This window comes from Zonotrichia albicollis, chromosome Z, assembly GCF_047830755.1.
Source record: "Zonotrichia albicollis isolate bZonAlb1 chromosome Z, bZonAlb1.hap1, whole genome shotgun sequence".
NCBI lineage: Eukaryota > Metazoa > Chordata > Aves > Passeriformes > Passerellidae > Zonotrichia > Zonotrichia albicollis.
Window position 1 is genome coordinate 87,393,039 of NC_133860.1, and position 13,206 is coordinate 87,406,244.

Sequence of the window (13,206 nt, forward strand, 5' to 3'; positions counted from 1 at the left end):
TTACAGTGTTGGAGAAATATCTGGGACCATGGCAGGTTTTCCCTGAAGGGTGTCCAATATCTAGAAACTGTCTGGTACATCTTCTCCTGCAGCAGAGACCATCTGGGCAGCCCTGTCCTTGTATTGTGCTTCTCTCCTGAGTCCTGTAGGGCTGGAGAGGGAAAGGCCAGCCCCATCAGTGTGTCCCAGAGGCCTGGGTTGAAGCACAAAAAGCCATGTAAAAGATGTTTGCACCCATTTACTTATCCTTTATTCCATATTCCCCTTCCTCAAGGCAGAGTGTCCACCAGTGCTTTTACTGTGGCTGTCAGTAGAGCAGAGCACACTCTGGAGAGCCCTTTTAACTCAGAATGGTAACTGTCATCTCAAGTCAAATGACCTTTTTTTCTGTCTTTGTCTCTTTAACTTAGGGAGCGAGTTTTCCGGGAGCCCATACAGCCACCCACAATATTCAACATACAATGACTCCTGGAGGTTTCCCAACCCTGGACTCCTGGGTAAGTGTTCACCCCTGTCTAGAGAGATTGTGCAAGGTGTGCAGTGTTTGTCCAGCCCTGGGATGGGCAGAATGTGTGTCCCAGCTTGTCCTCAGTCATGTTTACACCCAGAATGGGACTGCAGGTCCCCACTGGGATGCAAGATTGCTCATGGTTCACTTTGCCAGCAAGATGGCCCAAATGTCTTGTCTTCCTGTTTCTGATAAAAATCCTTCCAGAGACATAGGGCACTGCTGGAAAGCTGAGTCACCGAGTTTTTTGAGGGTACGGGACCCTGTTCAGAAAAAACTTGTGGTGCCAGTTTGCTTGCAGCCAATTGTAAGCTCCCCTGCTTCCTATGACATTGCTGCTGGCTTGTGTGTGTGCTTTGCATTTCTCCCTGATCTCATGTTGCGTTTGCTTCCCAGTTGTGTGTATGCCCACTCCATCTCTCCTCAGCAAGGGACCACTGGTACGGCCTCACTGATGCCAGCATGGTCCTTATGAGCAATGGGAGACAGAAGCCCTGTAACTCCTGCAGGATCACGGCCCTCATGTGAAGGATAAACATAATCTATTTTACACCCCGTCAAAAGCTGGCCCACTTTGACCTTATATACATGTAGCATGCAGTAATTAGAATTTTTCCCTGCATAATTTGCATGGATGAGGTAAGTAAAATACCAATTAATTGTCATCTCTCAACACAGGAGTAGCATGCCTTAGAGATTTCCAGATTTATGGATGACAGGGCTGTTATATGTGACCTCCAGCAGCGAAATAATTTTGAATTTTTGTCATACTTTTTTCATCCAGTTTCTTTGTTTTAAGTAATTGAGTCCCCATGTAATTGAACCACCCAGGCTGTATTCATCATGGTTCTTGTCCTTAAACAAATCCTTTGGGAGCAATAGACAGCCTCTGCCTCTCATGCCATGGTGCTGGTATAATGCTGTTATTTGCTGTGCCACATTTAAGGGTTTGTTAGCGCTTCCATCATAAATCAACAGACAGATCTTCAGCTAATATGGATGGGCATAGCTGCACAAAGCCAGGGGAGTCCCCGTGCTTAAACCCACTGTTTCCATGGCCACAGCCAGTGGTGCTGGCAGAATTTTGGTTGAGCAGCATGGGGAAGATGCTTTTGCCAGAGGCAAGAGCACACACCATGCTTTCTTCATTTCTTGTTTTGCAACTCCTTTCGAATCAGTAAAGCTGCTTCAGCAATGCTCTGCATCATGGATAGGCCTGGGAAGCCAGGTTTTGTGCAAAACAACAACAACAACAAAAACTTTAAAAAATCATTTCCTTCTGAAGTGTTAAAGAAATTGGCTTGGTACTAAAAGTAAATGACAACCCAACTCTCATCCTGCTCTTCTGCATGAAGACAGGACTTCTGGAGAGGCTCCTGGGCTGTTTGCTGTGTTCCTGCCGGGGGATATTCACCTCCATTAGAAGGGTGTGCACTCTTTCTGGAGCCATCCCAAAGCCATTCCTGAGCCAGCCCAGCAGTGCGGGCAGTGGCCCTTCCATTCTGTCAGCAGTAGGTTGGAGCCATGGCCTGCTCAGCCCTTTATTGGGGCGATGGACCTGAACCAGCTCTGAGCATGCTGTCCACAGTGCTGGACAAGGCAGGTCACTGTGATGCCTTGAAGATGCTGAAGATGGGTAAGTCTGGGTCAGCAGAAGACTTTACACAGAGGCCAGTCATGAGACAACTGCTTGCTACCAGGAACTTTTACTTGTGCCATATCCTTTTTTCTACATTGATCCTCTTTTTCTTGTTTCCTTTTTGGATCATGCATTTTGGGGGCAAATTCTGACTCATCTTTGACATATGAACAGTTATGGGCATAGTGTGCTTCTTACAGCAAAGCTTATTCTCTGGCTGGAGGGGATTTCTTCAGCAGATTTCTTCATGCATTTACCCAGAAGCATGCTGTGAACATGTGTTTACATGAGGCAAAGGCAAAAAGAATCAGAGGCTATAATATTTTTCAAGAAACTGTAGCTTTCTTGAAATTGAAGTGCTTCATGCTCTAATGTCAATGCGTATTTTGGTTTTTTTTAAGGAAAATGTAAAATATATAATCTTGGCTTCCTTATTTTTGTCCTCTTCAATATACTTTGTTTCAGCATTTGAAAAAAAAAGAAGAAGTGTGAGTTTTTGTTCTGCGGTCCTAAAGATGAACTTACCATTTCAGTTCAGTCTGATCACAGAACTGGGGGGGCTGGAGTTTCCTGGAGAGGGAATCCCCTGTCTGACCATGGGTAGGTCCAAGTACCATGGTATGATCTGATCAAGAATGTGTCTGCAATCAGCTGCAGTCAATGGGTCAGATGTCTCTTGTGCCTGACAGAGATCCCTCTTATCCACAGCTCTGCCTTTGTCACTCAAAGCCTGATCCTACAATCCCTTCTCCCTAGAGCCTGCTAATCCCACTGGTAGTTTAGGGCAAGTAGGAGTCTGTGGCAGGGCCTTTAAACCTGCACACTCAGAAGGTGCTGTGTGATGAGCCTGGGCACACTCAGTGGAGAATAGGTTAATTTGAACTATATCCAGGATGCTTCCACTCCTCTCAGGAGTATACGTGAGTGCATTTAGTAATTCTCTCCCGAGAACAAGCTCTGGCAGTATCAGCCTCAGAGCAGAAACCTTGACAAAATTAATCAGGACTGGTACATTGCCTGACACAGTTTGTTTTACAAAGCCCCGCTCCTTTCACTGGGATGAAAGTGTAATACTGTAAGCACTTAGCAGCACCTACGTTCAATTAATTCCCTGTGCTGAGAAGGAAGAATTGCACTACAGCAATCACACAAGTCCGAGACATGTGAAAGAGGAGCTAAAAGCAAAAATGCCATGTTTTGCAAGTGGAGGAAAGGATACTTGGATTGAAAAATTATATTTGGGTAGAGTAAAAAGAGAGAGATGAGAATAGTGAGAAAGCTTTGGTTTTTAGTCCCCAGTCTTTGTCCTGTGTGCGTGGAGTAGCCAGGAGGGGTGTGTGGTGGTGTCTTCAGGGGAGGGCAGAACCATGCTCATGCAGACACTGGGAATTGGCTGTCTGGCCCCAGCAGAACATCAGCTACTCACCATTACCTGCTGTCTGCTCTGCCCTTGCTTTGATGCTTCTCACCTCTGCACCACATGCCAAGCCCCTTCTGCCCCAGCTATTGTGAAACCAGTGCAGATGGGGGAATGTCCTCCCTCCTCTCTGGGCAGTCCCAAATCCTGTGTCCCATGGCTCCTGGGGAAGAGCAGACAATCAAGCCACGGTCCTTTAGAATGGTCAACAGAAGCAAGGGCAGAAGAAGTCAGTTACCTGCTGCAGCTTTGCAGTGTCTTCATGCTCCTGCATCCTGCATCACCCTGGTGGCGCCCACACCTCTTTGGTGTCAGAGAGAATGTTTGCTGTGGGGAATGACTCAGTCCCACCTCAACCACAGAGCTCCTGGGGGAATGTGCTGGGAAGAGGACATAAACCCTGGCTACTTGTGTGGTCTGGCTTAGTGGCCGAAGTGGGTATCTCCATCTCTTAGCCAGACAAAGAGTTCAGGGAAGGAACACCTTTTTCCTTTCTTTTTTTCCCCATATTGTCCTGCAAATGACCTGCATGCAGTACAGTGCAGGGATGCACACGGAGGCACATGCATGAGCCCACGAGAGGCAAATGTGCATGTCGCAGGCTCAGGCTGCTGGCACATGCAGGTGCACACCAGCATAGGATCAGCTCAACGTGTGCATGGTAAGGACAGATAACAGCACCACTGCCTAATGAAGAAAAAAAGGCCAGTTTTTGTTGGCTTGTAGCACTTGTCTCAATGCTGCTCACTGTGGGTTGTGTGGGATGCAGTGTCCCTGCTGACACGCAGATGCGGTTCCTGTGCACGGGCTGGGAGGGTTTGGCTGCACCATCACTGGGCCAGGTCTGCCAGGTCTGGCAAGGCATCATGCAAGGGCAGGCCTTGGAGCCTCTCAGTTAGGATTAGATTCAATTCCTCTGTGGGATTCTGTGGAAAGATTAGAGAACAAGTGGCACTAGAAATGACTGTGTCAAGAAGTAAATTGATGATAGTATGAATTAGAAAGGAAAAATGACAGAAGGATGGACTAGTCTGTTCTGGATGGGGGCATGGTGACAAGAAGAGTGAGTGATTTCATTTTTCAGTTTAAATACAAGCTTATTTGATTGCACAGCTGAAAGGCAAACTGGCAAAATCTAACTTGAGAGAAATGTAAGGCCTTTGGAATGCATGGGAGAAATATTGGGCTTTTTGTAGCTGCATTGAGTCAGAACAGATGTAGAGGAAGAGGGAGTGTGAAAACGAAGGCTCTGACCGCCAAAAGACCCCAGTTACCCGAAAACCTCAGAAAGCACTGCATCCAGCTCTGGTGGGACCCACACACTGCTCCATGAGTCAGAGTGAAATTGTTTGGGGCTGCTGGATTCCACCTGTGTGTTTCTCCTCCTGCCTGAGCTGAGCTGCCATGACTAGTGCTAGTGCTGATGCCAGTGGGGACTGGGATCTCTGATGAGCTCCATCACTGCCGGCTCCACACTGAGCTCCTGGTGCTGTGATGGGTGAGGACAGCAGTTCTACCTGCCTCTTCACTGGCCTGTGAGCTGTGTTACCTCCAGGTGCTGCCTGCCATGATCCCCAGGGACATCTGTGCAGCTGGACTGGCCATGAGGGGACATGGGCCAACAAACTGGGCATCCCAAGAGGGCAGTTCCCAAAGCACATCCTCAAAACCCCAGATAGACATGGCATGCACATTTCAAGGTCTGATCAGCTGTTAACTTTTGCCTTTGCTCATTCAAGAGTAGCCAGTTCAACCAGGGAAGTTTTCTCTGCTTTCAATGTCTTGAGTTTGGCTGGGATATGAAGGATACAGCATTTAATTTTAGGCTACCCATGAGAATGGTTTTCACTGTCCTTGTGAAGCTTTCCAGTATTCTCCAGGAAATATAGCTCGTGAGGCTGGGGCTCCTTAGCCCGATGTCAGTTACCTGAAAGAAGACTATCTGTCCAGCCCAGGAGAGCAGTTGTGGTGCCCTCAACAGATAACACAAGACTACACTTGTGTAAACATAAGTGGAATGATGACCTGCTGAAGGGATCTGCTTTAACACCATTGACTATGGCTTAAAATATTTTTGCTTTTAGTAAATAAACCTAGGTCAGATTGGCTCCTGCCTAGGAATTTGTACAAAGACATCTTTGCAAGTGTTTATCCTGGTCAGTGATTTCACGAACTCTCTTGAGTATTCTTGTGTACAGTAAAACTGTCTTTCTAGTCAGCTAGACCACACTCCTGAAGATTGCTTTACTTTGTTTAAACCCTTCACAGTGGGTTTGTCTGATTTTGGATGTCTGCATCAGTAAGGATGCAACTGAGGACAACACAGACCCACACACTGTGTACGAGCTCCTGTTTTGCCCCAGCACAGTGCAGGAGACACATCCCAGCAGCCAAAGTCCTCTGTTTCTGACCTCTCAAGGTTCCAGAATCAGAGTGCCACATGCTGTCCCAGTGTTTGCTACTCTGAGATGGGAAGTGAACAACCAAAAAATGCACCTTTGGCTTCACTGCCACGGATGCTTTCCTAAGGGGTCCACAGTCCCCACCGAGGCGGTGTCATGATCCGTCCTAGTGAACAGATGTTGTGATGGTTCGTAGGGGTGATCTCAGGGTGCAAAAACCAACACGGTACAAGGGGTTTGCAGTGATAATCAAAACAAGTGCACCTTTATTGAATAACCACAGCAAAATGCAACGGAGAGATTAAGGGAGAGAAAAAGATAGAGAAAGAGAGAGGAGAAAGAGGGGTTATAGCTACCAAACATAGAGACAAAGTCCTTTGGTCCAGTCCAGTCGAGGACCCGCCTGTTATGTTGGGGGAGATCTCAAAATCTCTAGCTAACTCAGAGGTTTTTATTATGATAATTCTATTGAAAATTGTGAGGGCTGAGAAACAGATACAATAGGGAGCAGATGTAACAGGTAGTCCATGCTCTCAGCAGTAAATGAGAGCCAATGTTTTCTCAGTCCAGTGGTCACAACCCGCAGGCAAACATCTCGCTTTGGTCAGCTTGCCTCCCCACACACCTGCCCTGGGCTGGGGGTTTCAGTCCCAGTCCTTGGAAGGAGCAGAGGGGCCTTTCAGGAGTGTCATGGTTTGGTATCTCTCTGGATACCAAAGAGTCTTCCTCATTAAAACAAATAGTCCAAGTTCCTGGTGATCCTTGAGTAATCATCCTATCCACCAGTGCTTAGCCCTGCAGGACAGACAATTTTCACCAATATTTTTCAGGCCTTTTCTTGGTAAACAAGTGCTTTCATTGAAATACTTTGAATACTTTGGGGGTCAACCTCCTCCTTCTAAAAGGAGGGGGAAAATTAAAAGAAGTCGGAGCATGGTAGCATGTTGGGGTTGGAATATCTTAATTTTCAGTTATGAAAAGTAATTAACCTCTTTTCATGAAGTAAATGAAGTCGATGTTCTGAGTGAAGGAATGGAAGAAGGTATCGAATGGCAAGCAGCAATGCAGAGCAGCGGTAGCCTCCTTCTCATGCAGAATGAATGAATGAATGAATGAATGAATGAATGAATGAATGAATGCAGTTTCCATTCTATGTACCCAGCCTTTATTGAGGCTTTGGCTGGATTGCTCTGTGCCACCCGTTGTCAGAGCCCGGCGAGCTCTCCACCTGTGTGTTCCTCACGGCCGTCCCATCTCTCGCAGGCTCCCCGTACTACTACAGCGCCACCGCCCGCGGAGCAGCCGCGCCCGCCGCGGCCGCCGCCTACGACCGCCACTGACGCCGGAGCGCCGGGCACCGCCGGCGCCTGGGACAGCCGCGACTGCCAGCGCTCATGTCGCCGCCAGCAGGGCTGCCTCGCCCGAAGGGAAGCAACACGGTCACTGAAACTTTACTCTGAGAGCTTGTGGAACTGGTTACTGTACTCTTGAATCTGGTTGGGTCCTGAATCAAACGGAGAAACAGGAGCAAGTGGCACTCCTGAAGCTCTGTGTGGTCAAAAACGTGTGGTAGCTTCATGTTCTTTGCAGCCGGCTGGCTACTGCTTTAATCGCCTGCGGGTGCCATGGCTGTATTGGGGATAAGGAAGAGGTGTGAGCAGCTCCCCCTGGGGCAGCTCCCTCTTGCTGCACACTGAAACAGGCTGTGAGACTTAAGGCAATTTTCTTTTCTTCTTGTTCTTCTTCTTTTTCTTCTTCTTTTCTTTTTTCTTTTTTTTCTTTTTTTCTTTTTTCTTTTTTTTTTTTTTTTTTGTGTGTGGCAAAGAAAAAAATCAGTCTGCTCAACTTTATGCAAGCACACCACTGTAAATATTTGCTTGTTTGTATTACTGTAAGAGTAGCTTAAGCATAAACAGCAACACTGTACAAGAATGAAGTCAAAACACATCCAAAAGAGTGTTTTGAAATTGGTGCACTGATTCAAAGAACTCAGTAAGCTTTAAGCAACTTTGAACCAGGTTAACACTTGTTGTGGCTGTATTTTGGGCTGATGTTGTTTCTATATAGAGCATCCTATTTGACAGTTGTGTGTGATCATGCTATATGCTGGTATCAAACACATGGGCAACTGAAAGACATAGGCAATTTTGTGATACTTTACTGCTTAATATTAATTTATGTTCATTTGTCATCATACAAAACACTGGAACAAATTTACTTGTTTCAAGTTAATTCCAGGAAGGAATTCCTAAATAACAGTTGACACCTTACATATATCTCTACAGATTGTGTGCTAAATCCCAGTCATGAAAACCCCAAGGGGAAGGCAGAGAAATACTGTGGCTGTGATTTTAGTTAAGTGCATATATTGAGTGGGGGGTACCAGGCATGAGGGCAGCTGCACTCACATTCCAAGCCAAGCAGAAAGGGAAATTTCTTGTTTCGGGGTGTCTGTACATTTCTGTGGAGGCATTGCAGATTCTGTAGCCCAGACATGCCTGAGGGGACTTTTGCCCTGCTAATTCTGTGTTTCTTCCCTCCTACTTGAATAGGAAGCACTAATAGTCACACGTTTCAATGTGCACCTTGTGGGGGGCTAAATGAAGAGAGCAGAGCAGCTACGAATGACCACTAAGCAGCTACACCAATCACTGCCTCTCCACGGAGCCAGGAGAGCTGCTGATCTCTCCCTGAAGCCTCCCCTAGCCCAGACCAAGGCACAGACAACCCCAGCCACGTAAAGGTGATGGGCATGACCCCATCCCTTCCCTCCTGAGGGCAATGGAGAAGCCCCCTGGTCCTGTAGATGCAGACCTGGCTGTAGCCTCCTTACTCCCAGCCCAGCCATCCTCATCCACCCAGAGCTGCCTGGGCTCTTGTGCTGGTGCTTGCCTGCAGAGGAAGGGCTGTTGGTGTCAAACTTGAGAAGCACTCCTGTGGAGGAACATTCAAGCAGGTATTCACCAGGTTCCAGCTGTACAAACGTTTCTCTGGCAGCTGCTGAGTTAACACTATTCACTCTTCCCTTCCCACCTCATCACTTGTGCTGCATATCTGTATCTGTAGTGGCTACTGATGTGCTGAGAGATTCCTTCTCCCACTCCAGTGGCACCTTCTCGTGGTGTGGAAATGCAGCCATCACTTCCAAGTTTCCTGGGCAGATGTGTTCCAATCCTCAGCATGGAGACATCCAGGTCCCACTAGCTCAGTGACATTTCAGCAGAATGTTCATAGACCCCATCAGGGATTTTAGCCAGAGTCTTTTAAAATAACTCAGAAATAAGTTTTGTGATAAACTTATCAGTGAAATGAGTGCTACTTTTATTGTTCCGGCAATTAATTATTGATACACACCTGTTTTTAACAAAAGACAAATAACAACATGGAAAATTTATACAAGGAATCTTCTGAAGCCCTGATTTGGGTTCTTAACTCTCTGTATACCCCATGATTGCTTTCACTCCGTGGACAATACTGGAAAGGCATTTTTGTCCCTGGGACCCTGTGCACGACCCTGGCCAAGGAGTGTGCATTGTCTCCACTCCAAGCACATGCACCTTCTCTGTGCGCTCAGGAAGGGCTGTGTCTGCCCAGTGCCTTTGCTGAAAAGATGAGAAACAAGGGTTTGACCACCATTGCTGGTGATGTATGTGGAGCAGAGGTGTGCTGAGTTACACTAGCTGTTGTGACACTGTCAGGCTTGGCTAAAAAAGTGTGTGTGCCCAGTGAGGGAACTGCAGCTCATTGGCACTGGGTCCTTCACCCGCTCTGCCTACTCTCCTGCAATCACATTACTTTTACTTGTTTCCTCGGCAGCATGAATTGTGTGACCTGCATTAATTCAGATAATGTTGAGAGGATCAAACATGAGATTTCAGCAGATGTTATATCTATATTCATGCCAGAAGTGCTTGTAGTTGGGCTGGGGACTTTAGAAAGACATGACAGGTGTGTTTCCGCCAGGTGATGGATGTGTGAATGTGCTCAGGCCTGACTGGTCTCAAGGGTTTCACCAGGGCAGCCCTTGGCCTGCCAGGCACACTGGTGGCTCCATCCCAGGTACTCTGGATGCATGGGCAGCTGCTGAGGGGACACCCAAACTCCCACCCTTGCACATGTGAAGCAGGGACTTGTGCCTGACCCATCTCCCAAAACATGGCAGCCGTGGTTCACTCACATCTGCTGGGACATCTTTCTGTCAGCAACAGCCAGTACGAGTTAGACCACGGAGTATTCATGCCATGCTGCTGGAAATGGCGCTTCCTGACAGTACTTTCTGGTTTTGGGAATATTTCACCTGAGATTTACGAACTGATTTCCTCAAAAAGGCTTTCTGTCCATAGTCTTCTTAGTGGGAATTCTCCTCCTCGGGGAGCATCTTTGAAAGCCACTGTTGGTAGGAGGTGGTCATCTGGGGAGGACAGAGGATTGCCTGCCTCCATCCATCCTCTGTGGCCTCACAGTTTGGAGATGGGAAGCAAATGATCCTTAGGGGCTGCAGGGAGGGGAGGCAGCCAGTCCAGTGCTGGGGTTTGGGGTGCCCTGCTAATCCTTTACTTCAATGCCCTGTGGAGCAGTGAATCATTACTAAACCCTTGCAGAAATCAACCCCATGAAGTGCCTTCAGGCAGTTTCAGCACTGAACTCTGTTATAGGCTTGGTTAGATGGAGGATTTTCCAGTACTTGACACTCCAGCAATAATTTTATCAAATACATTCCTGACACAGGCTAAGAAATTAAATCTGAAAGGTGAAGAGGAAAAATGCTGCTGTAAGACTAAGTCAGTAGAGGCCAGAATCAGGATTGCATGAATGAGGGGAATTCTGACTTGTCGAGGAAACCTTCAGTTAAATGCTGTCAGACTGTGACAACAAAAAAGACACAAAATGTTGTGGACACAGAGTTTGTTTATCATTGTGTCTGAAGGTTCAGTTATGGAGATATTACTGTTAGGCAGCTCTGCTGACTGCAGAGCTCTGGATGTCTCAAGACTGGATCAACAGATCAGAAGTTTTCTTTGATCACTGTTGAAGTAGAAAACAATCGGGGCTCTGGCGTCATGGGGCCAGAGAGTGACTGTTCTTTCCACGATGTCTGAGAAGTTTTCTGATTGGACTGGCAGTTGGTACAACAACATCAGTGCTCGAGGCACTTGGGAAGGAGATGGTGAGGAAAGAAATGGCACCAGGGTACGTGGAGCTCACAATTGTCACCACTCCTTGGCTCCCTGTGAGTGAGTGCTGTTGGTTCTGCAGTGAGGGCAGTGCAATGGGAGACGGCAGCATGGTGGGTGAGGGAGGGGTGATGGCCTCACTGTGCCAGGTCTTAGCAGTTACCAGATGTTGATAAATGCTTTGCTATGCTGGTCTTAGCTAATGGGGTTATATTCCTGGTTTTCTTTTTCTTTAGTTTATGTATTTTACACATCCTTCAGTTTGAAGGAGAAAGGAAGCCATGTAATGTTCTTGTTTATTTCCAGACGTGGGTACCCACAGCTTCAAGAGCTGTGGCCTGTACTAGAGTCAATTTGTGTAGCTGTCACTGGCTCCAGCATAGCTCCCAGTACCATGCTCTTCTCTGCATGCATGTGCCACTAGGAAGCGTGAGGCCCAAGAGGTAGCAGAGCACTAGGCTGACCCACCCCATGACTCTGTCCCAGCAAATTCTGGAAAAAACTGTTTTTTCTTCTGGGTTCCTGGATGCAATGTGAGCTGAGCAGCAGCTCCTGTCTGCAGTGTCCTGAGCGTGCGTGGGGGTCCCGTGTGGGGCTGCAGGGCAGGGCTGGGCCAGGCAGCCTGCGCTGGCAGAGGCGCTGGGAGCAGGCACAGTGCCCAGCAGCAGCAGCAGCACGAGGCTGGGGCCCTGCACTGTCTCACATCTGCTCCTGTCGCAGGTACATGGTGCCACAGGATGGCAAACAAAAGGATCTGAAAGGATCAAAAGCAATTGGTGTTCTTTTTTTGGTCGAGTTAATGAGCCTTGACTTGCAAATGCTGAGTGAAAAGCATGTCAGAGTGGTGTCCGGATTGCTCACGTTGGCAGCACAGCTGGCACAGGTGTCAGCTCCAGCAGTGGCCTCCCTCACCGGTCCGTGAAAGGCGCACAGAGTGCAGGAGCTGCATGGGGGAGCCACACTGAAAGGACTGAGCTGGACACAGCTCAGCATTGCTGGGCGAGCAGGCATGCGCGCAGCAGTTTCTGTCTGCACACCTGTATGTGTACAGTGTGAGTATCTCAGTATGTTGAGTATCTCAGAAGCTTGCAGGGGTGTGGAGAGGTGGATCCTAGTCCTGCATCAGCCCCAGACCCCACCCAGCCAGAGCCCTGTGTCCAAGGTTTCTGGCTCTGCCTTCTCTCAATTAGGTGGGAAAAATGGCCAGTGGGCATTTAGACCTGCCTTTCCATTTGCTCAGCCTCTTGCGGGAAAAGAATCTTGTCCTGGTTTTTCACTTTCTGTAGTGCCCTTTGTACATTTTGAAATTACAGAAACTCATTTCATTGCAAATGGAATTCCTTTCCAAGAAAAAAAAGGACAAACTTTTTTTTCTTAGAGACAAACAACTATGTATTAGGGACTTCTAGCATCAAAGAAATACATATGTATTGTATCCACCAAAGTCTGCAATGCCTGCATTGAACCTTACTTCTTTAAAAAGAGAGGAAAAAGAAAGAGAGGGAGAAAAAGAAATGCCTCCTCACCTTCAGAAGTACATACAAACAAAAAATAACTTACAAAAAAAATTCCTAAAAATAACAGTTGAATTGCCTTTGAAAGTAGGGGATAACATCTGTTGCAAAACAGATGAAAAAATGCTTCTTAAAATGTGTATGTTTTGTATTCTTTTTTTCTAGTAGGAAAAGAACAAACTTGAAATCTTGGTGTTTTTTCCTTAGTGCTGTGTGTTGCTTTTGTGTGTTATAATATTTGAATGTAATTACAGCGGTGCCAATTTGCCAAAGATGTCGAACATTATTTTGGGGATTTTATTTTGGGTTTTGTTTTGGGTAGCGGAAAGGGAGGTGGGCTGGGGACCAGGGGTGCTAAGGCATGGGTCAAAAAGGAGGGGCCATTTGAAAGGGTTTTTTTCTTCCTTTTTTTTTTTTTTTTTTGTTTTAATTCTTTTTCCTGTCAATACTGGAATTTGTGATTTTATTCTAAGTTAAATGGTTGACTGCAACACTTTTTATTTTTAGATTAGTTGAAGAAACATGCAATAAGATTGGCGTAGTTCAATATCT

At 47.0% G+C, this 13,206-nt stretch overlaps 1 protein-coding gene across 1 annotated transcript in view; it reads left to right on the plus strand.

Moving 5' to 3' along the window:
- Positions 1-7,677, plus strand: part of PAX5 (paired box 5) — a 123,836-nt gene extending 116,159 nt beyond the window's left edge. The window contains exons 9-10 of the mRNA XM_074533206.1: positions 411-497; positions 7,230-7,677. Of these exons, the coding sequence (XP_074389307.1) occupies positions 411-497; positions 7,230-7,306 (164 nt within the window). The 3' untranslated portion in view covers positions 7,307-7,677. The remainder of the gene's footprint in view (positions 1-410; positions 498-7,229) is intronic.
- Positions 7,678-13,206: the final 5,529 nt, after the last annotated feature.